The following is a 23459-nucleotide window of genomic DNA, read 5'->3' as shown; positions in this document are numbered from 1 at the left end:
ACGGGCGCGGGCCCGATCTCATCCCCTCCCCTCCCCCTCCGGGCCCATCTCGCCCAGCTGTACCGCACCGCACTCCCCACCAACGTTGACCCGCGCTGCCGCGACCGACCGCATCAGTCGCCGTCGGCCGTCGCGCATCCGATGCTCCACCAAAAAAAGAAAATAAAAAGAAAACAATTCGAAGCGTACAACCAACGGCAACGAATCGGTGCGAGGCCCCACGCCGCAGCGTGACGGGCCACGCCCACGCCGCCTCGCGTGCCCCGCCCGCCCACGCGGCCGCTGACAGACCGGGCCCACCCGATGATGCAGAGGGAAATAAATACGGGGACACGCTTGACTTCAGCGCTCTCTCCGCCCCAAATCGTCGGCTCCACCCCACCTACCAGCCGGAGTCCACCGCCGCCGCCGCCATGTCTTCCGGTGGGATCGCGCGCGGCCGCCTCGCCGAGGAGCGCAAGGCCTGGCGGAAGAACCACCCCCACGTACGCCCCCTCCCTCTCGATTTCGCTCCCCGCCTCGCCTCGCCCCACCTAACCTGCTGTTTCGATCGAGGATGTCGCGCGGCTGTTCCTGATCTGTTTGGTTTTGGTTCTCGCAGGGCTTCGTCGCCAAGCCGGAGACGCTGGGCGACGGCACGGTCAACCTCATGGTCTGGCACTGCACCATCCCCGGCAAGCAAGGGGTAATAAGCTCTGCCCCCGCTCTCCTCCGATCGTTTCACAGCGGCGTGCGTAGCACCTTCTATAGCCCTCTCGTTTGACCCTAGACTAGATCGGGTTGCTTAGCTTCGGTTGTTTCCCGTTCGCGACCCACCCACAGCTCGCCTGATCAGATCTCGCTCCGTGGACTGAGGTTAGGGCGTGCCGCTGTGTGACTCAACCGGGGACACATATTGGATAAGAACCCGCTGGTGTTATTTCCTTTCCGCGGATTAGTGCTTATTTAGTTCGTCTGACCCTTCAATTGCATTGTGCTGTGGCCTGTGATCGTTTCTTCATGCATTTTCAGTATGGCCAAGGATTAGTACCTTTTTAATGTCAGTCTAACTGTAGCTATCTACAGAGTATGTATGTAGCTGCTACTGGTTTATCCATAAACGTCTACACTATTAGTAGGTTAGTTCATGCTTCAATTAGAGGTTGACTGGGAGTTCAATTCTTTCTGTATTTGTATGCACAACTTCAATTGCAAAGGAAAACTTCTGTCATCGACTCACCTAACTAGAGTCACTATCAGGTCCCCAGTGAAATAGTGTTAGCATACCTGCAATAGCCCTGCTGTATACTTTCAGAATTTTCAACCCGGAGTTTAGGCACACATTTAGGATAGATAGATACTTCAAAAGGAGTGTTAATTGCTGCAATGGATGTTTGAGATGGAGTTAAATTGATTGCACACTGAACCTCAATTGAGTCACCACCGATTTTGTGCAAGTCCAGTTATCTACCCAGCCAAGTCAGTACATAGGTGTCCTGGTAGAGTTGCTTTAGGATATTTCCAGTCACTGTACCGTATGGTTTCAATATCTTCAAACCCAGGATTCCTGCTAGCCAACTTATTGTTAACCTGCTCGTTCTTTGGTGGCAACGATCTGATTTAGGCTAATCTGAGGTGTCTAGCGACTAGCGTCAACAGTGAGTATAAACTGGGCTAAAATACTTGACAACATGTCCATGATTTAGTGCGACACATGTAGACCGTGTAAACATACGTTTCTTCTTTGTTAATGATCTCAGTTGTTTGCCTTACCTGTTCACTCTGTTGGATGCCGTTGTTAGCTTATTGCTTGGTACATTCTCAAGCTTGTCATAACTCATAGCCTTACAGCCATATTCTGCATTTGTCGCTTCTTTATGGTAGAGTCGTAAACTGTTTGTTATAACTTGGCGCAGCTTTAACTGTTCCCATCTCTTGTTGTGCAGACTGATTGGGAAGGTGGATACTTCCCTCTCACCCTTCATTTCAGCGAGGATTACCCCAGCAAGCCTCCCAAGTGCAAGTTCCCTACGAACTTCTTCCACCCGAATGTCTACCCTTCGGGGACAGTCTGCCTTTCAATCCTCAATGAGGACAGCGTAAGCCTGCAAACCATCTATTAGGGTATATTTAGTACTCCGTACCAGATTTGATAGCATGGTTTTACCATTTGATTGTTTCCTCTCAGGGCTGGAGACCTGCTATTACTGTGAAGCAAATCCTTGTTGGAATTCAGGACTTGCTTGATCAGCCAAACCCGGCTGACCCTGCCCAGACTGATGGTTATCACCTTTTCATCCAGGTTAGTCAACAGCGACCATCCAGGGTCTAGCTAATGCATTCTGGTAGTCCGGCTACGTTTCCTAAACCGGCTTGCATATGGCCCTGTAGTCGGTAACACACCTTTTCGGTATATATGTGCAGGATCCAGCTGAGTACAAGAGGCGTGTTCGGGTGCAGGCAAAGCAGTATCCCGCATTGGTCTGAGAGGAAGGATTGGCAAGCTTAATGATCCATGCTCTGCACATCCGCATAGTTATTGGAAGTAGATCTAAAATGAATGCCTCTGCATATATGGAGTTAGACCAAGTACAACCCGGAAAAGGGTGCCTTGAGAAGTATTCATCGTCTGTCATTGTGGACCAGTCTTGACTTAAGATCCTGTTGGTTGTAGTCGGGTTTCATAACGGTGATCCCTGAACTAAGTGCTTGTTTTGTGGGTTAAATGTCTGTCTTGAGGTGGATTGCCGTGTGCGGTACTAGTCGGTTCTAAATGCGTCTGTTGGCTGCAATATAACATTTTGCCATGTGCCATGTTTCTGTCATTTTTCTAATCTGTATCCTAGCAAAGCATTTGTTTTGCTCTGTTCTCCATCTCTGCTGGTGGTAGGAGAAGAGAGGGGGAGTGGGCTCACCCCCTCTGCCCCAGCGTGCATAGATCCATTTTGTTTGGCGCCGTCATTTTGGCTGATTTGCTTCTAGACCTTGAGTGCTCTGCTAGCCAAGCTGGTGTCGCCGGACCTAAGCTCAAACCCATGGTGACAGCATCTGTCAGTCCTACTCCGATGGCACCCCCCTTTTCAATAACAAATCATGCTTCTTTCCTTTTACTACGAGGATGGCGGCACGATTGGCGTCTGGAGTTTATCTGCAGGCCGATCATGAAATTCAGCTTCTTCCTCCAGCTCAGGCTCAACTTCCTTGTGGAGGCATTAGGCATTGAAGAAATGAGCCGCTGATATGGACAGCAAAATGGAAAACCATGATTCAGTTTATTCCTACTCAACGTCACCAATGCATGCGCGTTTCAGAATTCAGATATCCGTACATTTCTATTCAATACCACCAATACACAAGCCTTTAATAAAATCTCTCAAATTAACAAGAGATTCTCTACCCACGGACAATAAAAGGTTGCATGTACACCACGTGACATATGTGGTAAGCAATTCAAACCAATTCAAAAAAAAAAGGTTGCGTGTAAATCATTGCAATACGACATTATTCATTCATCAATTATCAACTTCATCAGTGGTAAAAAGCCCAATGCCACCATCGTTCGCCCTGACATTTCCCCAGCCTGCATCGCATGCACGTACGCGCTTGATCGATCAGAGCTCAAATCCCGTCGAAATCTAGGAACTCGTCCGGGTCAAGCAACGGCACCGCCTCTCCCAGCCCTTGCATCTGCGAGATTGGGACGCGGTGGCCGTCGTCACGCTGCGGCGGCGGCGGCGGCGGCGGAAGAGCAACCGTGGAACCCTGCAGCTGCGCACCGTGCGCGGGGACGATGGCGAGCTGCGCCCGCGTCCTGGCGAGCTCGCACTGCGTGGCCTGAATCTCCTCCTGCAGCTGGCTGATGATCCCGGTGCATCCATACACCGGGTCCTCCACCCGCCACTGCGCCTCCATCGCCATCGTCTCCGCCGCCTGAGCTCTCTCGTCCACCGGCAAGCTCTGCAAAATGGCAACTCAATTTAAATCTTGAACGGTGCAAATGCAAGGAGGAGCTCTAACATGTCAATGGTGGCCGGATCGATTACCAGTGGTCACGTACCTGGAGCAACCTCGCGACGTTGCTGGCGCCGAAGACCCGGTGGACGGAGGCGTAGCGGTGGGGGTGCGACGCCGGGAAGTAGGGGGCGAGCACGCAGTCGTGGGCGCACCGCCGGCGCAGGTACTTGCACGCCGCGCACCTCCTGCCGCCGCCTTCCTGGTCTTCCTCGTGCATTTCCACCTCCACGTCGCCGGTGGTGGACATGATGATCTAGTGCTGGATCCTGGTGCGAGTTCGTGGGATTTCGTGGGATCTCTGGAAGATTTCGGGGAGATCTTGTGAGCGCATGCTTATATACGCATCGTGCATGGAGGGGGGAGCTAGAAATGGCAGCACCAACGGCTACGTCGGTGTAAACATGGCAAGCTTAACGGCATTGCTGTTGCCAATTCTAAGCGCGCCGCACGGCGGCCGCCGTTTGCACCTTCCTTTTACTCTCTCCGCAGGGCCAGCGCTTGGTCTCCCCGGCCAGCACTGCACCGTTGCCGTCGCCCCAGCTCCACCCAGTGATGCGTTTGCTTGTTACGCAACACTGATGAAGGTAGGGTAGGCGTTCTTGGAGTTGGAGCAGATCCTAGAGCTTCCTGTAATCCTGCAACTGCAGCCTTGCTTTGCTGATGAACCACATGGCAATATTGGGGACGTGCAGCATATACAATTCGGACAAGTTAATGTTAGTAGTAGTAAACGACACTGGCAGTGCCAGTCATAGAACTCTTCTTGTGGATGCACTTTCGTCACGCGACTCTGAAAACAAACAAAATAACAGGCCCTGACTTGCATTTCAACAGACCGGCAATCTATTTCGACACGCTCTGTCACGTCTTGGCTATTTTAGACGTAGGATCAATGTATGCCACATAATATTTTTCTCATACTGTGGTGGCAGGACCATGAACTTAAGACCTCTTGTCTCTGATTTCATATTGAATTCATGCTCCGACCAATTCATCCAAAAGTCTGAACTAATGAAGAGAGGTGGGCATCAACAAACATTGGTCACTAGCGTGCCACATCCTTCCATAGGGCGTTGACCTGACACGATTTTAGCGCAAAACAGTCACGTGAGGTCCGGGGACAAGTTATTTTGTAGAAAGGACTCTCTAGTTATTTATTGGGCGAACTATCAAAAAATGCCGTTACATTACTTTCTTTCTTTCTCAAAATGCAAAATCCTCGTTCCCCATTCGCAAATTCCCTTCCCTAACACTAATTCGTATTGTTCCCAAACCCGAGACCATGGACGACGACGTCGAAGGTAGTGAGACATCCCACAACGGCTGAATGGATGTTCCGTCATGGAACGTAGCATGATAGCACCAATGTCGGTTCAAACGCGGGCTTGGTCCCGCATTCATGACGGTACTATCTTTCCCGAAAAAATTTAGGGCATGTTCGGGTCAAAGGGATTGAAAACACAGGTTTGGAATGAAATAGGAGAAATGAAAAGGAAGGTAGATGCAAAACATAAGAACAAAAAACTTTGTAGGAAGCTACAGAGGCCTGTTCGGAATGCAGGATAAGGTAACCCATGAATTCAACACATGTGGGTCCCATGCATTGAATTTTAAATGATACTAATGCTGTGTAAGTGGGCCACTGTGTGTACAAATCAACCTTTTTCACAGCGGATGTGGGTCCTAATGTGCCATGGTCCCGCTTTCCCCCTGCCTGCCTCGGGCCTCCATGAAAAAATGGGCTACGACCGGATGTTTGGTTTCCTGTGAAAACGAAGGCATAGAAAACTTTCCGAATGGCAGAAAATGAAATCATTCCTTAAGGATAGCTTTCCAATGGTCTTCCTGTACTTTTCCTCCATCTCGAACGAGCCCTTAACTTGTTTGAATTAAAATTGTTCAAACAACTTGCTAATTGATTTAAATCATAACTAACTAACCGTAACTCAGAATTAAAGAAATTGTATATGTAATTGGACCCCAAAAATGCAAAGATTGCAGTGGTGCACTTGCTTTTCCTATTTAACAACTATAAAATATTGTTTAGGGCAGAACAATAATTGACTTATTAATTGCATATGAGACCTTTTCAGGAATTGTGTTATATTGCTTCCTACCTCATTTAAAAGGACTTGAGATGATAGTTTACTTATCTTCACATCTTTAGCATGTACTAAACAACATTTAATATTGTTGCCTAACTAAACGGGATCGAACCTAATAATCACACGTGGAGTTTCGACGATATGCAATGAGTTGCATATCAAAGCTTCACTTAATGTGTAGTACTTGCTTGACTTGCCTTTTCCATGCCATGTTTGTTGTTGATTGTGCTTTATGCATGACATGCTTGTTTACCGTATTGTTGGCCTCTTTTCGGATTTGCTTCTTATCGGTAGAGTACAGAGACGATGCGGAGTGGGAGAATTCGTTCAACTACACCTTCAAAGTTTGGCTTACAGATCTTATTCATAGCAGGATAACAAGTAAGAATGAGCATTACCTTGTATACCGTTAGTAGCTTTGCTTGCTGGATGTCTCGGTACTATCATTTGGTCTTGCTACCTTTAAGCCTCCCAATTGCCATGATACAACCTCTAACCTCCACTACCTAGCAAACCTTTTGATTAGCTATGCTACCGTGCTCAGCCCCTCTTATAGCGTTGTTAGTTGCAGGTGCAAGTTTTTCCAAGTGGTAACATGGATATATCTGGGACATCATTATTATATTGCTTATTTGTTAGACTTGACTATATACTTGTCTAACGATGGAAAGCTCAGGCCTATGCCTTGGTGATTTGTTCCACTCCGGTCAACCCTAGCTTCCGTTGTTCTGGCTATTATGTTCCTTGATGAGCTCATCATACTATGTGTGGGGTATTATGCCCGCCCCTTGAACCCCTTTATCTAGCGTTGAACTCTTCTAGAAGGCCCAGCATTGGTACTAAAATTTGCCAACATAAAACTTGCATAGGGATTCATGAACCCGAGGTTTCCTAATAAACAACTTGGGTCAGCACCTAAGAAAAGCATTGGTCCACAATGAGCAGCTGCCAATGCCACCACGGGGAAACTTGGGGTTTGGCTATCAAAAGCTTTGCCCATCCATCTTGACCGGGTCTAAAGATACATTCGGCTATGGTCTAAATGTCGATCCACCGGGAGGTCTTTTGAATTAATTTTACACTCGCTAGAGGAACTTGTTAGTCCCGAACTCCTGGAACATATTGAAAGGATCGATATGGTTGACTAGAGGGGGGGGGGTGAATAGGCAACTACCAATTTTTAGCTTTTCTTTACCAAATTAAACTTTGCATCAAAGTAGTTGTCTAGATGTGCAACTAGGTGAGCAACCTATATGATGCAATAACAACAAGCATACAAGCAAGCAAGGGTAGAAACAATAAAGAGCTTGCACAAGTAAAGGTAAGAGATAACCAAGAGTGGATCCGGTGGAGACGAGGATGTGTTACCGAAGTTCCTTCCTTTTGAGGGGAAGTACGTCTCCGTTGGAGCGGTGTGGAGGCACAATGCTCCCCAAGAAGCCACTAGGGCCACCGTATTCTCCTCACGCCCTCACACAATGCGAGATGCCGTGATTCCACTATTGGTGCCCTTGAAGGCGGCGACCGAACCTTTACAAACAAGGTTGGGGCAATCTCCACAACTTAATCGGAGGCTCCCAACAAGACCACGAAGCTTCACCACAATGGAATATGGCTCCGAGGTGACCTCAACCGTCTAGGGTGCTCAAACACCCAAGAGTAACAAGATCCGCTAGGGATGAGTGGGGGATCGAAAATCCCTTGGTGGAAGTGTAGATCGGGGCCTTCTCAACCACTCCCGAGCAAATCAACAAATTTGATTGGCTAGAGAGATAGATCGGGCGGAAATGAAGCTTGGAGTATTTAATGGAGCTTGAGCAATAAATGGAGCTTGAGCAATAAATGGATCTTGGGGGAGGAAGAGGTAGGTGAGAAGGAGGAAGGGGACTCCCTTTTATAGTGGGGGCAACAATCCCGTTGCCCCCCACCAACCAGCCCCGCACAGGGCGGTACTACCGCTGAGAGGGGGGCGGTACTACCGCCATGCGACGATACTGCCGCGCCAACCAGCGGTACTGCCGCGCTGAGGAGACTTAGTAGGGAACGGACCCAAATGCGGTACTACCGCGGTGGTAGGGCGGTACTACCGCTCCTGGAACGGTACTACCGCCACTACAACCGTGACTAGTGCCGCAAAACCCGACACGAGAAGAAGACCTCTCGAATCGAGGCGGTAAGAGCCAGACTACCCAGCAGTACTACGGCGGTGGGGTCAAGGGCGGTAGTACCGCTGTGGAGCGATACTGCCGCTTGTGACCCTTCGGCCGTAGTACCGCAGGCAGTGCGGTACTACCGCTGGGGCGCGCGCGCGAGAGAGAAGGGATCTCTCAAATATGCTGAGGACACGGCGGAGGTGCCAGGCCCCCAGCGGTACTACTGCTGTGGAGCCAAGGGCGGTACTACCGCTGCGGAGCGGTACTGCCGCTTGGCTCCTCAGCGGTACTACCGCTTAGACCCAGACAGGACAAGGAAGAGAGGAGAGATCTCTTCAATGGAAAGGAAATGCTCGGAGGGTGAGAAGCTGATGTGTACGTGATGATTCCACCCATGCAAAACCCCAGCGGACCCCCTCTTGATAGTACGGTGCCCTCTACGCAACTAGTCCACCGAGAAAGAGACGAAAGAGCTACACCGTCTTGAAATACACTCCGAGGGGAAGAAGGCGTCTCGTGCCAGGGGAGAATCTGTGAATTATTCAAAGCACAAGATTAGTCCGCAAACATGTTGTCATCAATCACCAAAACTACCTTGAGAGAGATATGCCGTAACAATCTCCCCCTTTTTGGTGGATTGATGACAACTAGGGATTTGCGCAAGGAAAAGAAATAAAACGAAGAAAGCTAAGAACTAAAAAATATAGGCGGGCTCCCCCAGAATGTGTGCACCAAGAGATGGCACGACCCACACATTCGGATCAACACTCCCCCTATGTTTTATAGTCCAACAATACTAAGCACAAGATATATGAGAGAATTGAATAAACAGGACAAGCATGCATCTCACAATAAACTACAGTACTCAGACATGACATAAGTAATAAGGTAGCGATAGGGAGCATATGTCTCACACCATATGTCTAGAGCTTAGGTCTCACACCAAACCAAACCAAAGAAGGACACCAAGAGAACACACAAGAAACCACAAGATGACTCAAAACACGACATAAGAAGCAAATCCCTACACTCTCTCCCCCTTTAGCAGCGAGACACCAAAAAGGGCATAGAGTGACACCACGACTCCAGGTGATGGGAGGTGGAAGAGCTCGAACATCACATCTCTGCATCTTCATCGTGGGTCGAAAACTGCTCGGCATCGGAGTTGGTCCAGTGGCAATTCTGATGAATCCAGTCCTCCTCTTCAGTGATCTGACCCTCAAACCCATTGACAACAGTTGCTCCCATCTGACGCATGAGCTCCTTGTGGCGCGTCCTGACATGCTTCTCCGCCACATGAGTCATGTACTGACCATGAGACTCCATGCAGAAAAGCTTCTTCATCTTGCGCTTAAGCTTCTGTGCCCACGACGGTTCTGCACTAGAGGGGCCAAAGTTCTCCTCATGATCATCAGTAGCAGCCTCACCCTCGGTCCCCATGGCAGCAGCAGCAGCATCAGCAGACGGACCCCCTGTGGCAGCAGTAGTAGATGGACCCCCTGTGTGAGGCGCTGTCCAGTTGTCCTTCTTCCTCAGACGCTTGATCTCATGAGACACCAAGTCTCCAGTCTCTAGCAGCACTCTGGGATAAGTCTGTGCCCAGGCCCTCTCAATGAGGCTCATGATGAATGGACCATAGATAGGACACTTGCGCTCAGACATGGCAGATAGAAGTTCAGACCACATGACATGAGAGATATCCAGGCTCTCTCCAGTGCTTGCTTCCTTCTCATGCTGACAGAAAAGGAGCATGTCCACGAGGTAAGAGTGGACCATATCCAGATTCCCGATCCGAGGGAAGAGAGTCTCACAGAATATGCGATGAAGAATGTCCAGATACGGTGACAGCTCATAGGTCTTCTTCTTAGTTACTGGGTGAATCTTCACAGTGCAGTAGGGCCAAAGGGCTTGCTTGTGGGTGGATGTAGCATTGCGGTGAGGACGGAAACCGACAGGAGTCTCAAGCCCGGTATCCACCACATCAAGTAACTCCATGAAAGCCTTCCACTTGACAGAAAGCAGCTTGCCATTGGTCATCCATGTCAGAGTCCTGTCGACATCCGTCCCAAGATGGACGGTGGCATAGAATTGAGCCACCAAATCTGCATCGAAATCCTTGTTGAATTGCATGATCTTGAGAATGTTCAGCTGAGTGCACATCTGAAGAGCTTCGCCAAAGTACTCTGGGTCCTTCTCCATAGCATCAGTATCAATGGAGCGAACATCAATAAAAAGATTCTTCTTGGCCTTGATCACATTAAAGTAGATGGCAAACTGAAAACGGTTCCAGAACGGGCGGTTGACCAAAGTGGGTTCTTGGGCCACCGCATAGGGGTTGCGGTGACGCTTCTCCCAAAACTCCTTGTTGGTCATCTCAGTCACAGTCTTCCCTTTGGGTTTTTGGGCGGCCCGCTTAGATTGCTAAGGAGGTGGAGGAACACTTGCAGATGCACTTGCTGGAGGCGGTTGGCTGCTCGAGGAACCACCGGCTGGCTCAGAGGTACGGTAGCGTTTTGATGTGGCACGCCCGGGGTTGATACGGCGACCTTGCTGCTCAGAAGGGTCATCACCTGGAGCCAAACACAAGAACACGCAAAACAACCAGAAAGAACGAGCATAAGCCAACAAACTCAACAAAAGATCAAGGTAAGGCAGGAAAATGATGGAAATTGGCACGCAGCGGCAGTACCGTGACCTGCCCGCGGTAGTACCGCCCCAAGCGGTAGTACCGCCCCAGAGAGAGCGGTAGTACCGCTCTAGGTCAAGCGGTAGTACCGCTCCAAGAGAGGGGTAGTACCGCTTGAGGTGGAGAAACATCAGTTTCTTAGCACGAGGCAGTGAAACAGCGGGTTCCTACTACCGTGGTCAGATCCGGCACTACCGGCCTACCAAATTCAAAAATAATCCTACCAAACTCTAATCGAGATAGTCTAGTTGCTTTCTCCAACCAACTCAAGCCTAGATTTAGCCAAAAATCTAGAGATGCAACCACCATTGCCCCTAAGAAACAAGAACTAAAAGGAGACAAAACGAAAGAAAGAACGGGGGCAATACCGGCATCCATGGCAAGAGGACGAGGTGGGGATCGACTCCACCAAAGGAAATGGAGAGGGACGCCCCGGAGACGGAGATCCGCCGGAGCCCTCCCGCGGCAAGAGGAGGCTGGAGAGAGGAAGAGACAAGAGGGGCGAAGTGAATGGGTATGGGGGAGAAGAAACCTCCCCCTGCCCCGACTTAACCCCCTGGTCCCGTCCCTCAGCGGTAGTACCGCGCTGGGGGGCGGTAGTACCGCTTATAAGTGGTAGTACCACGCACCACCAGCGGTAGTACCGCCCAGCACGCCACGGCAACTAAACAGACACGGCTTTAGCTCGACGAAACGACAAAAACGGCAAACACACCAGCAAACTACCAAGACACACCTCTTCACAAGAGGGCGGGGGCCGAGGCCACCTATGTTTGAGTCAAAAGGTATGGCACCGCGAAGATTTTAACCTTGGGCCCATGACCAAAACTCGTCTTTTAAGCACAAGTGCCATCAACAATGGCTAAAGCGAAAGACTTGATCAATTTATGCATAATGGGGGGAGGGAGAGTTCATTGAGAGAACAACACTCCCCCTATGTCCATGCCTACACCTAAACTAGACAACAAGTTGAGCGTGATAGGGTGTGCGTGGGTTCAAGAAACATTGCTCGAATCAATGATATTTAGCTCATGCCTTAACTCGCGAAATCTTGCTTCATCCAAGGGCTTCGTGAAGATATCTGCAAGGTTGTCATGAGTGTTGACATAGTTGAGCTCGATCTCTCCTCGCCTAATGTGATCCCGGATGAAGTGATACCGAATCTCAATATGCTTCGTCTTGAAGTGTTGCACTGGGTTGAGAGAAATCTTGATGGCACTTTCATTGTCACACCAAAGAGGCACTTTGTCACAAGTGACACCGTAATCCTTTAAAGTTTGCCTCATCCATAGAAGTTGTGCACAACAACTACCGGCAGCAACATACTCCGCCTCAGTGGACAAGAGAGACACACAACTTTGCTTTTTGGAAGACCAACTTACCAAAGAGCAACCAAGGAATTGGCACCCTCCGGAAGTGGACTTCCTATCCACTTTGTCTCCCGCCCAATCGGAATCCGAGTACCCTACAAGTTTGAAGTTTGATCCTCTTGGGTACCATAAGCCAAAGTTTGGGGTATGAGCCAAATATCGAAAGATTCGTTTGACCGCCACATAGTGACTTTCCTTAGGTGCGGCTTGAAACCGTGCACAAATTCCCACACTCAACATGATGTTCAGTCTAGATGCACAAAGGTAAAGCAAGGAACCAATCATGGAACGATATACCTTTTGATCCACCACTTTACCATTGGGATCTAAGTCAAGTTGGCACTTGGTGGGCATTGGAGTGGAGGCCGGCTTGACATCACTTAGCTTGAATCTCTTGAGCATGTCTTGGGTGTATTTGGATTGATTGATGAAGGTTCCTTCTCTTCTTTGCTTCACTTCGAACCCTAGAAAGAACTTCAACTCTCCCATGGAGGACATCTCGAACTTTGAGGTCATGAGAGAGGCAAATTCCTCATTGAAAGCTTTGTTAGGAGAACCAAAGATAATATCATCAACATATAATTGGCACACAAACAACTCCCCTTTGACCTTCTTAGTAAAAAGAGTGGGGTCGATTAGCCCAACTTCAAAACCACGGTCTTGTAACAACTCGGTAAGGTGGTCATACCACGCACGTGGGGCTTGTTTAAGGCCATAGAGTGCCTTATCGAGTTGATACACATGATCGGGAAAGTAGGGATCCTCGAACCCAGGGGGTTTCTTGACGTAAACCAATTCATTAATGGGACCATTAAGAAAAGCACTCTTCACATCCATTTGTTGTAACTCAAAGTTATGATGAGAAGCATATGCAATCAACATGCGAATGGATTCAAGACGAGCAACGGGAGCAAAGGTTTCACCGTAGTCGATACCCTCGACTTGGGAGTAGCCTTGTGCTACCAAACGAGCCTTGTTGCGAATGATAATCCCATGGGCATCTTGCTTGTTCTTGAATATCCAATTGGTTCCAATGACATTATGGTTCCCCGTTGGCCTTGGCACCAATCTCCACACTTTGTTGCGCTCGAAGTTGTTGAGTTCTTCGTGCATGGCATTGAGCCAATCCGGATCTTCTAGCGCCTCATAAACCTTGTGGGGTTCCACACAAGAGACAAACACGTGATGCTCACAATAATTTACTAATTGTCTGCGAGTGCTTACCCCCTTTCTTAAGCTTCCAAGCACATTCGTCATGAGATGATCCTTCGTGGAGAGCTTGGAAGCAACCTTGGCGGCACGCCGCTCTAATTCCTCCTCGATGGTGAGTTGAGGAGCGGTTACTTGATCATCTTGAGCGCCGTCATGAACTTGTTCTTGATCTTGAACTTGCTCGGGGGAGAGAACTTGACCTTGGGCATCACTTGGTGTGTCAACACCGTCTTGAGTATGATCTTGCCCTTGGTCTTGTTCATGAGGTTGAGGGCCTTCACTTTGTTCTTCGGAAGCGTGTGGGCCTTGGGTTGGTGATGGCTCCACTTGAGTGGAGCATTGTCCTTCTCCTTCGGCCACAAGGGGTTCCTCAATGGGTAGGATGAAACCAACACCCATTCTTCTTATGGCTTGAGGAGGAATTTCATCACCTACATCACAAGTGCCACTTTGCTCCACTTGGGAGCCGTTATTCTCATCAAACTCCACGTTACATGTCTCCTCAATAAGTCCCGTGGATTTATTGAGGACATGGTAAGCATGAGAGTTTGTAGCATAACCAACAAATATGCCCTCATAAGCTCTAGCCTCAAATTTAGACAACCGAACACCTTTCCTTTCTTGAGAATGAAACACTTACACCCGAATACCTGGAAGTACTTGAGGTTGGGCTTGTTACCGGTGAGTATCTCATATGGGGTCTTGTTCAAGCCCTTGCGGAGGTAGAGCCGATTGGATGCATGACACGCAGTGTTGATGGCTTCGGCCCAAAAGTTGTATGGAGACTTGAACTCCGCCATCATGGTCCTTGCCGCATCCATCAACGTCCGGTTCTTCCTCTCCGCAACACCGTTTTGTTGAGGGGTGTATGGTGGGGAATATTGATGCTTGATTCCCTCATCACTAAGAAATTCATCCAAGGTGTAGTTCTTGAACTCGGTGCCGTTGTCACTCCTTATTGTCAAGATCTTTGCATTGTGTTGACGTTGTGCTTCATTTGCAAAGTCAATGACGGTTTGTTGGGTCTTTCTCTTCCTCTTGAAGAAATACACCCATGTGTACCTTGAGTAGTCATCCACAATCACCAAGCAATACTTCCTACCTCCAAGACTATCGAAGGATGGGGGCCCAAAAAGATGCATGTGAAGGAGCTCCAAGGGCCTCTTTGAATAAATGATAGTCGTGGGAGGGTGAGCCTTCTCATGTAGCTTTCCTTCGATACAGGCACTGCAAGCACGATCTTTAACAAAGCTAACATTCGTTAGTCCATGGACATGGTCCCCCTTGAGAAGACTTTGCAAAGATCTCATATTGACATGGGCTAAACGGCGATGCCAAAGCCATCCCACATCAACTTTAGCCATTAGGCATGTCGCGGCCTTAGTGGGTCGCTCCGAAAAGTTAATCACATATAGACCGTTCTCGACATGCCCAACAAAAACTACTTTAAGAGTCTTGCTCCACAAGAGGGCCACGGTATCGATATCAAAGAAAGTGGCAAAGCCCATGATTGCAAGTGAAGGAAATATGCCCTAGAGGCAATAATAAAGTTATTATTTATTTCCTTATATCATGATAAATGTTTATTATTCATGCTAGAATTGTATTAACCGGAAACATAATACATGTGTGAATACATAGACAAACAGAGTGTCACTAGTATGCCTCTACTTGACTAGCTCGTTAATCAAAGATGGTTATGTTTCCTAACCATGAACAAGGAGTTGTTATTTGATTAACGGGATCACATCATTAGGTGAATGATCTGATTGACATGACGCATTCCATTAGCTTAGCACCCGATCGTTTAGTATGTTGCTATTGCTTTCTTCATGACTTATACATGTTCCTATGACTATGAGATTATGCAACTCCCGTTTGCCGGAGGAACACTTTGTGTGCTACCAAACGTCACAACGTAAATGGGTGATTATAAAGGTGCTCTACAGGTGTATCCAAAGGTACATGTTGGGTTGGCGTATTTCAAGATTAGGATTTGTCACTCCGATTATCGGAGAGGTATCTCTGGGCCCTCTCGGTAATGCACATCACATAAGCCTTGCAAGCATTGCAACTAATGAGTTAGTTGCGAGATGATGTATTACGGAACGAGTAAAGAGACTTGCCGGTAACGGGATTGAACTAGGTATTGAGATACCGACGATCGAATCTCGGGCAAGTAACATACCGATGACAAAGGGAACAACGTATGTTGTTATGCGGTCTGACCGATAAAGATCTTCGTAGAATATGTAGGAGCCAATATGAGCATCCAGGTTCCGCTATTGGTTATTGACCGGAGACGTTTCTCGGTCATGTCTACATTGTTCTCGAACCCGTAGGGTCCGCACGCTTAAGGTTTTCGATGACAGTTATATTATGAGTTTATGAGTTTTGATGTACTGAAGTTAGTTCGGAGTCCCGGATGTGATCACGGACATGACGAGGAGTCTCGAAATGGTCGAGACATAAAGATTGATATATTGGACGGCTATATTCGGACACCAGAAGTGTTCCGGGTGATTTCCGAGAAAACCGGAGAGCCGGAGGGTTACCGGAACCCCCCCGGGAGAAGTAATGGGCCATATGGGCCTTAGTGGAGAGAGAGAGGGGCAGCCAGAGGTGGGCTGCGCGCCTCCTCCCCCCTGGTCCGAATTGGACTAGGAGAGGGGGCGGCGCCCCTCCTTTCCCTCTCCCTCCCCACTTCTTTCCCCCTCCTAGTAGGAGTCCTACTCCTACTAGGAGGAGGACTCCTCCTGGCGCGCCTATAGGGGCCGGCCGGCCTCCTCCCCTTGCTCCTTTATATACGGGGGCAGAGGGGCACCCCTAGACACACAAGTTGATCTTCGTGATCGTTCCTTAGCCGTGTGCGGTGCCCCCCTCCACCATATTCCACCTCGGTCATATTGTAGCGGTGCTTAGGCGAAGCCCTGCGACGGTAGAACATCAAGATCGTCACCACGCCGTCATGCTGACGGAACTCCTCCCCGACGCTTTGCTGGATCGGAGCCCGGGGATCATCATCGAGCTAAACGTGTGCTAGAACTCGGAGGTGCCGTAGTTTCGGTGCTTGATCGGTCGGGCCATGGAGACGTATGACTACATCAACCAAACGCTTTCGTTGTCGATCTACAAGGGTACGTAGATCACACTCCCCCCTCTCGTTGCTATGCATCACCATGATCTTGCGTGTGCGTAGGAAATTTTTTGAAATTACTACGAAACCCAACAGTGGCATCCGAGCCTAGGTTTTATATGTTGATGTTATATGCACGAGTAGAACACAAGTGAGTTGTGGGCGATATAAGTCATACTGCTTACCAGCATGTCATACTTTGGTTCGGCGGTATTGTTGGACGAAGCGGCCCGGACCGACATTACGCGTACGCTTACGCGAGACCGGTCCTCCCGATGTTCTTTGCACATAGGTGGCTTGCGGGTGACGGTTTCTCCAACTTTAGTTGAACCGAGTGTGGCTACGCCCAGTCCTTGCGAAGGTTAAAACAACACCAACTTGACAAACTATCGTCGTGGTTTTGATGCGTAGGTAAGATTGGTTCTTGCTTAAGCCCGTAGCAGCCACGTAAAACTTGCAACAACAAAGTAGAGGACGTCTAACTTGTTTTTGCAGGGCATGTTGTGATGTGATATGGTCAAGACATGATGCTAAATTTTATTGTATGAGATGATCATGTTTTGTAACCGAGTTATCGGCAACTGGCAGGAGCCATATGGTTGTCGCTTTATTGTATGCAATGCAATCGCGCCGTAATGCTTTACTTTATCACTAAGCGGTAGCGATAGTCGTGGAAGCATAAGATTGGCGAGACGACAACGATGCTACGATGGAGATCAAGGTGTCGCGCCGGTGACGATGGTAATGACGACGGTGCTTCGGAGATGGAGATCACAAGCACAAGATGATGGTGGCCATATCATATCACTTATATTGATTGCATGTGATGTTTATCTTTTATGCATCTTATCTTGCTTTGATTGACGGTAGCATTATAAGATAATCTCTCACTAATTATCAAGAAGTGTTCTCCCTGAGTATGCACCGTTGCGAAAGTTCTTCCTGCTGAGACACCACGTGATGATCGGGTGTGATAGGCTCAAATACAATGGGTGCAAAACAGTTGCACACGCGGAATACTCAGGTTATACTTGACGAGCCAAGCATATACATATATGGCCTCGGAACACGGAGACCGAAAGGTCGAGCGTGAATCATATAGTAGATATGATCAACATAGTGATGTTCACCAATGAAACTACTCCATCTCACGTGATGATCGGACATGGTTTAGTTGATTTGGATCACGTAATCACTTAGAGGATTAGAGGGATGTCTATCCAAGTGGGAGTTCTTTAAGTAAATTAATTGAACCTAAATTTATCATGAAACTTAGTACCTGATAGTATCTTACTTGTTTATGCTTGATTGTAGATAGATGGCTCGTGCTGTTGTTCCATTGAATTTTAATGCGTTCCTTGAGAAAGCAAAGTTGAAAGATGATGGTAGCAATTACACGGACTGGGTCCGTAACTTGAGGATTATCCTCATTGCTGCACAAAAGAATTACGTCCTGGAAGCACCGCTGGGTGCCAGGCCTGCTGCTGGAGAAACACCAGATGTTATCAACGTCTGGCAGAGCAAAGCTGATGACTACTCGATAGTTCAGTGTGCCATGCTTTACGGCTTAGAATCGGGACTTCAACGACGTTTTGAACGTCATGGAGCATATGAGATGTTTCAGGAGTTGAAGTTAATATTTCAAGCAAATGCCCGGATTGAGAGATATGAAGTCTCCAATAAATTCTATAGCTCCAAGATGGAGGAGAACAGTTCTGTCAGTGAGCATATACTCAAAATGTCTGGGTATAATAATCACTTGATTCAATTGGGAGTTAATCTTCCAGATGATTGCGTCATTGACAGAATTCTCCAATCACTGCCACCAAGCTACAAGAGCTTCGTGATGAACTATAATATGCAAGGGATGAATAAGACTATTCCCGAGCTCTTCGCAATGCTGAAAGCTGCGGAGGTAGAAATCAGGAAAGAGCATCAAGTGTTGATGGTCAACAAGACCACTAGTTTCAAGAAAAAGGGCAAAGGGAAGAAGAAGGGGAACTTCAAAAAGAATGGCAAGCAAGTTGCTGCTCAAGAGAAGAAACCCAAACCTGGACCTAAGCCTGAAACTGAGTGCTTCTACTGCAAGCAGACTGGTCACTGGAAGCGGAACTGCCCCAAGTATTTGGCGGATAAGAAGGATGGCAAGGTGAACAAAGGTATATGTGATATACATGTTATTGATGTGTACCTTACTAATGCTCGCAGTAGCACCTGGGTATTTGATACTGGTTGCTAATATTTGCAACTTGAAACAGGGACTACGAATTAAGAGAAGATTGGCTAAGGACGAGGTGACGATGCGCGTGGGAAACGGTTCCAAAGTCGATGTGATCGCAGTCGGCACGCTACCTCTACATCTACCTTCGGGATTAATATTAGACCTAAATAATTGTTATTTGGTGCCAGCGTTAAGCATGAACATTATATCTGGATCTTGTTTGATGCGAGACGGTTATTCATTTAAATCAGAGAATAATGGTTGTTCTATTTATATGAGTAATATCTTTTATGGTCATGCACCCTTAAAGAGTGGTCTATTTTTGTTGAATCTCGATAGTAGTGACACACATATTCATAGTGTTGAAGCCAAAAGATGCAGAGTTGATAATGATAGTGCAACTTATTTGTGGCACTGCCATTTAGGTCATATCGGTGTAAAGCGCATGAAGAAACTCCATACCGATGGACTTTTTGAACCACTTGATTATGAATCACTTGGTACTTGCGAACCGTGCCTCATGGGCAAGATGACTAAAACACCGTTCTCCGGTACTATGGAGAGAGCAACAGATTTGTTGGAAATCATACATACGGATGTATGTGGTCCGATGAATATTGAAGCTCGTGGCGGATATCGTTATTTTCTCACCTTCACAGATGACTTAAGCAGATATGGGTATATCTACTTAATGAAACATAAGTCTGAAACGTTTGAAAAGTTCAAAGAATTTCAGAGTGAAGTTGAAAATCATCGTAACACGAAAATAAAGTTTCTACGATCTGATCGTGGAGGAGAATATTTGAGTTATGAGTTTGGTGTACATTTGAAAAATTATGGAATAGTTTCGCGACTCACGCCACCCGGAACACCACAGCGTAATGGTGTGTCCGAATGTCGTAATCGTACTTTACTAGATATGGTGCGATCTATGATGTCTCTTACTGATTTACCGCTATCGTTTTGGGGATACGCTCTAGAGACAGCCGCATTCACGTTAAATAGGGCACCATCAAAATCTGTTGAGACGACGCCTTATGAACTGTGGTTTGGCAAGAAACCAAAGTTGTCGTTTCTGAAAGTTTGGGGCTGCGATGCTTATGTGAAAAAGCTTCAACCTGATAAGCTCGAACCCAAATCGGAGAAATGTGTCTTCATAGGATATCCAAAGGAAACTATTGGATACACCTTCTATCACAGATCCGAAGGCAAGACTTTTGTTGCTAAATTCGGAAACTTTCTCGAGAAGGAGTTTCTCTCGAAAGAAGTGAGTGGGAGGAAAGTAGAACTTGACGAGGTAACTGTACCTGCTCCCTTATTGAAAAGTAGTGCATCACAGAAAACTGTTTCTTTGACACCTACACTAGTTAGTGAGGAAGCTAATGATGATGATCATGAAACTTCAGAACAAGATACTACTGAACCTCGTAGATCAACCAGAGTAAGATCCGCGCCAGAGTGGTACGGTAATCCTGTTCTGGAAGTCATGCTACTAGATCATGATGAACCTACGAACTATGAAGAAGCGATGGTGAGCCCAGATTCCGCAAAATGGCTTGAAGCCATGAAATCTGAGATGGGATCCATGTATGAGAACAAAGTATGGACTTTGGTTGACTTTCCCGATGATCGGCAAGCAATTGAGAATAAATGGATCTTCAAGAAGAAGACTGACACTGACGGTAATATTACTGTCTACAAAGCTCGACTTGTCGCAAAAGGTTTTCGGCAAGTTCAAGGGATTGACTACGATGAGACCTTCTCACCCGTAGCGATGCTTAAGTCTGTCCAAATCATGTTAGCAATAGCCACATTTTATGATTATGAAATTTGGCAGATGGATGTCAAAACTGCATTCCTGAATGGATTTCTGGAAGAAGAGTTGTATATGATGCAACCAGAAGGTTTTGTCGATCCAAAGGGAGCTAACAAAGTGTGCAAGCTCCAGCGATCCATTTATGGACTGGTGCAAGCCTCTCAGAGTTGGAATAAACGCTTTGATAGTGTGATCAAAGCATTTGGTTTTATACAGACTTTTGGAGAAGCCTGTATTTACAAGAAAGTGAGTGGGAGCTCTGTAGCATTTCTGATATTATATGTGGATGACATATTACTAATTGGAAATGATATAGAATTTCTGTATAGCATAAAGGGATACTTGAATAAGAGTTTTTCGATGAAAGACCTCGGTGAAGCTTCTTACATATTAGGCATTAAGATCTATAGAGATAGATCAAGACGCTTAATTGGACTTTCACAAAGCACATACCTTGACAAAGTTTTGAAGAAGTTCAAAATGGATCAAGCAAAGAAAGGGTTCTTGCCTGTGTTACAAGGTGTGAAGTTGAGTAAGACTCAATGCCCGACCACTGCAGAAGATAGAGAGAAAATGAAAGATGTTCCCTATGCTTCAGCCATAGGCTCTATCATGTATGCAATGTTGTGTACCAGACCTGATGTGTGCCTTGCTATAAGTCTAGCAGGAAGGTACCAAAGTGATCCAGGAGTGGATCACTGGACAGCGGTCAAGAACATCCTGAAATACCTGAAAAGGACTAAGGATATGTTTCTCATATATGGAGGTGACAAAGAGCTCATCATAAAAGGTTACGTTGATGTAAGCTTTGACACTGATCCGGACGATTCTAAATCGCAAACCGGATACATGTTTACATTAAACGGTGGAGCTGTCAGTTGGTGCAGTTCTAAACAAAGCGTTGTAGCGGGATCTACATGTGAAGTGGAGTACATAGCTGCTTCGGAAGCAGCAAATGAAGGAGTCTGGATGAAGGAGTTCATATCCGATCTAGGTGTCATACCTAGTGCATCGGGTCCAATGAAAATCTTTTGTGACAATACTGGTGCAATTGCCTTGGCAAAGGAATCCAGATTTCACAAGAGAACCAAGCACATCAAGAGTCGCTTCAATTCCATCCGGGATCTAGTCCAGGTGGGAGACATAGAGATTTGCAAGATACATACGGATCTGAATGTTGCAGACCCGTTGACTAAGCCTCTTCCACGAGCAAAACATGATCAACACCAAGGCTCCATGGGTGTTTGAATCATTACTGTGTAATCAAGATTATTAACTCTAGTGCAAGTGGGAGACTGAAGGAAATATGCCCTAGAGGCAATAATAAAGTTATTATTTATTTCCTTATATCATGATAAATGTTTATTATTCATGCTAGAATTGTATTAACCGGAAACATAATACATGTGTGAATACATAGACAAACAGAGTGTCACTAGTATGCCTCTACTTGACTAGCTCGTTAATCAAAGATGGTTATGTTTCCTAACCATGAACAAGGAGTTGTTATTTGATTAACGGGATCACATCATTAGGTGAATGATCTGATTGACATGACCCATTCCATTAGCTTAGCACCCATCGTTTAGTTGTTGCTATTGCTTTCTTCATGACTTATACATGTTCCTATGACTATGAGATTATGCAACTCCCGTTTGCCGGAGGAACACTTTGTGTGCTACCAAACGTCACAACGTAACTGGGTGATTATAAAGGAGCTCTACAGGTGTCTCCAAAGGTACATGTTGGGTTGGCGTATTTGGAGATTAGGATTTGTCACTCCGATTGTCGGAGAGGTATCTCTGGGCCCTCTCGGTAATGCACATCACATAAGCCTTGCAAGCATTGCAACTAATGAGTTAGTTGCGGATGATGTATTACGGAACGAGTAAAGAGACTTGCCGGTAACGAGATTGAACTAGGTATTGAGATACCGACGATCGAATCTCGGGCAAGTAACATACCGATGACAAAGGGAACAACGTATGTTGTTATGCGGTCTGACCGATAAAGATCTTCGTAGAATATGTAGGAGCCAATATGAGCATCCAGGTTCCGCTATTGGTTATTGACCGGAGACGTGTCTCGGTCATGTCTACATTGTTCTCGAACCCGTAGGGTCCGCACGCTTAAGGTTTTCGATGACAGTTATATTATGAGTTTATGAGTTTTGATGTACTGAAGTTAGTTCGGAGTCCCGGATGTGATCACGGACATGACGAGGAGTCTCGAAATGGTCGAGACATAAAGATTGATATATTGGACGGCTATATTCGGACACCAGAAGTGTTCCGGGTGATTTCCGAGAAAACCGGAGAGCCGGAGGGTTACCGGAACCCCCCCGGGAGAAGTAATGGGCCATATGGGCCTTAGTGGAGAGAGAGAGGGGCAGCCAGAGGTGGGCTGCGCGCCTCCTCCCCCCTGGTCCGAATTGGACTAGGAGAGGGGGCGGCGCCCCTCCTTTCCCTCTCCCTCCCCACTTCTTTCCCCCTCCTAGTAGGAGTCCTACTCCTACTAGGAGGAGGACTCCTCCTGGCGCGCCTATAGGGGCCGGCCGGCCTCCTCCCCTTGCTCCTTTATATACGGGGGCAGAGGGGCACCCCTAGACACACAAGTTGATCTTCGTGATCGTTCCTTAGCCGTGTGCGGTGCCCCCCTCCACCATATTCCACCTCGGTCATATTGTAGCGGTGCTTAGGCGAAGCCCTGCGACGGTAGAACATCAAGATCGTCACCACGCCGTCATGCTGACGGAACTCCTCCCCGA

General features: G+C 47.3%; 2 protein-coding genes across 2 annotated transcripts; one reads left to right on the top strand and one right to left on the bottom strand.

The window, feature by feature from the left end:
* Positions 1-319: 319 nt before the first annotated feature.
* Positions 320-2804, top strand: LOC125511456 (SUMO-conjugating enzyme SCE1). The gene is made up of 5 exons (XM_048676838.1): positions 320-485; positions 602-685; positions 1926-2078; positions 2168-2281; positions 2404-2804. Exons 1-5 carry the CDS (start codon positions 414-416, stop codon positions 2464-2466), a joined length of 486 nt encoding a protein of 161 aa, XP_048532795.1. The 5' UTR covers positions 320-413; the 3' UTR covers positions 2467-2804.
* A 715-nt stretch (positions 2805-3519) lies between these two features.
* Positions 3520-4240, bottom strand: LOC125507584 (LOB domain-containing protein 24-like). The gene is made up of 2 exons (XM_048672126.1): positions 4037-4240; positions 3520-3936 (listed from the first exon to the last, which is right to left on the bottom strand). Exons 1-2 carry the CDS (start codon positions 4238-4240, stop codon positions 3598-3600), a joined length of 543 nt encoding a protein of 180 aa, XP_048528083.1. The 3' UTR covers positions 3520-3597.
* Between the last annotated feature and the right edge of the window lie 19219 nt (positions 4241-23459).

This window comes from Triticum urartu, chromosome 5 (assembly GCF_003073215.2).
Source record: "Triticum urartu cultivar G1812 chromosome 5, Tu2.1, whole genome shotgun sequence".
Taxonomy (NCBI): domain Eukaryota; kingdom Viridiplantae; phylum Streptophyta; class Magnoliopsida; order Poales; family Poaceae; genus Triticum; species Triticum urartu.
The sequence above is the reverse complement of the archived record's forward strand: the minus strand, read 5'-3'. Positions and strand labels throughout refer to the sequence as shown.

What these genes read in the sequence shown, in the direction of transcription:
- LOC125511456 (XM_048676838.1), top strand. Translation starts at nt 414, where the DNA reads ATGTCTTCCGGTGGGATCGCGCGCGGCCGCCTCGCCGAGGAGCGCAAG. An exon ending in GGCGGAAGAACCACCCCCAC is followed by an intron (nt 486 to 601) that starts GTACGCCCCCTC and finishes TGGTTCTCGCAG; the next exon opens with GGCTTCGTCGCCAAGCCGGA. An exon ending in CCATCCCCGGCAAGCAAGGG is followed by an intron (nt 686 to 1,925) that starts GTAATAAGCTCT and finishes CTTGTTGTGCAG; the next exon opens with ACTGATTGGGAAGGTGGATA.
- LOC125507584 (XM_048672126.1), bottom strand. Translation starts at nt 4,240, where the DNA reads ATGTCCACCACCGGCGACGTGGAGGTGGAAATGCACGAGGAAGACCAG. An exon ending in ACGTCGCGAGGTTGCTCCAG is followed by an intron (nt 3,937 to 4,036) that starts GTACGTGACCAC and finishes GCCATTTTGCAG; the next exon opens with AGCTTGCCGGTGGACGAGAG.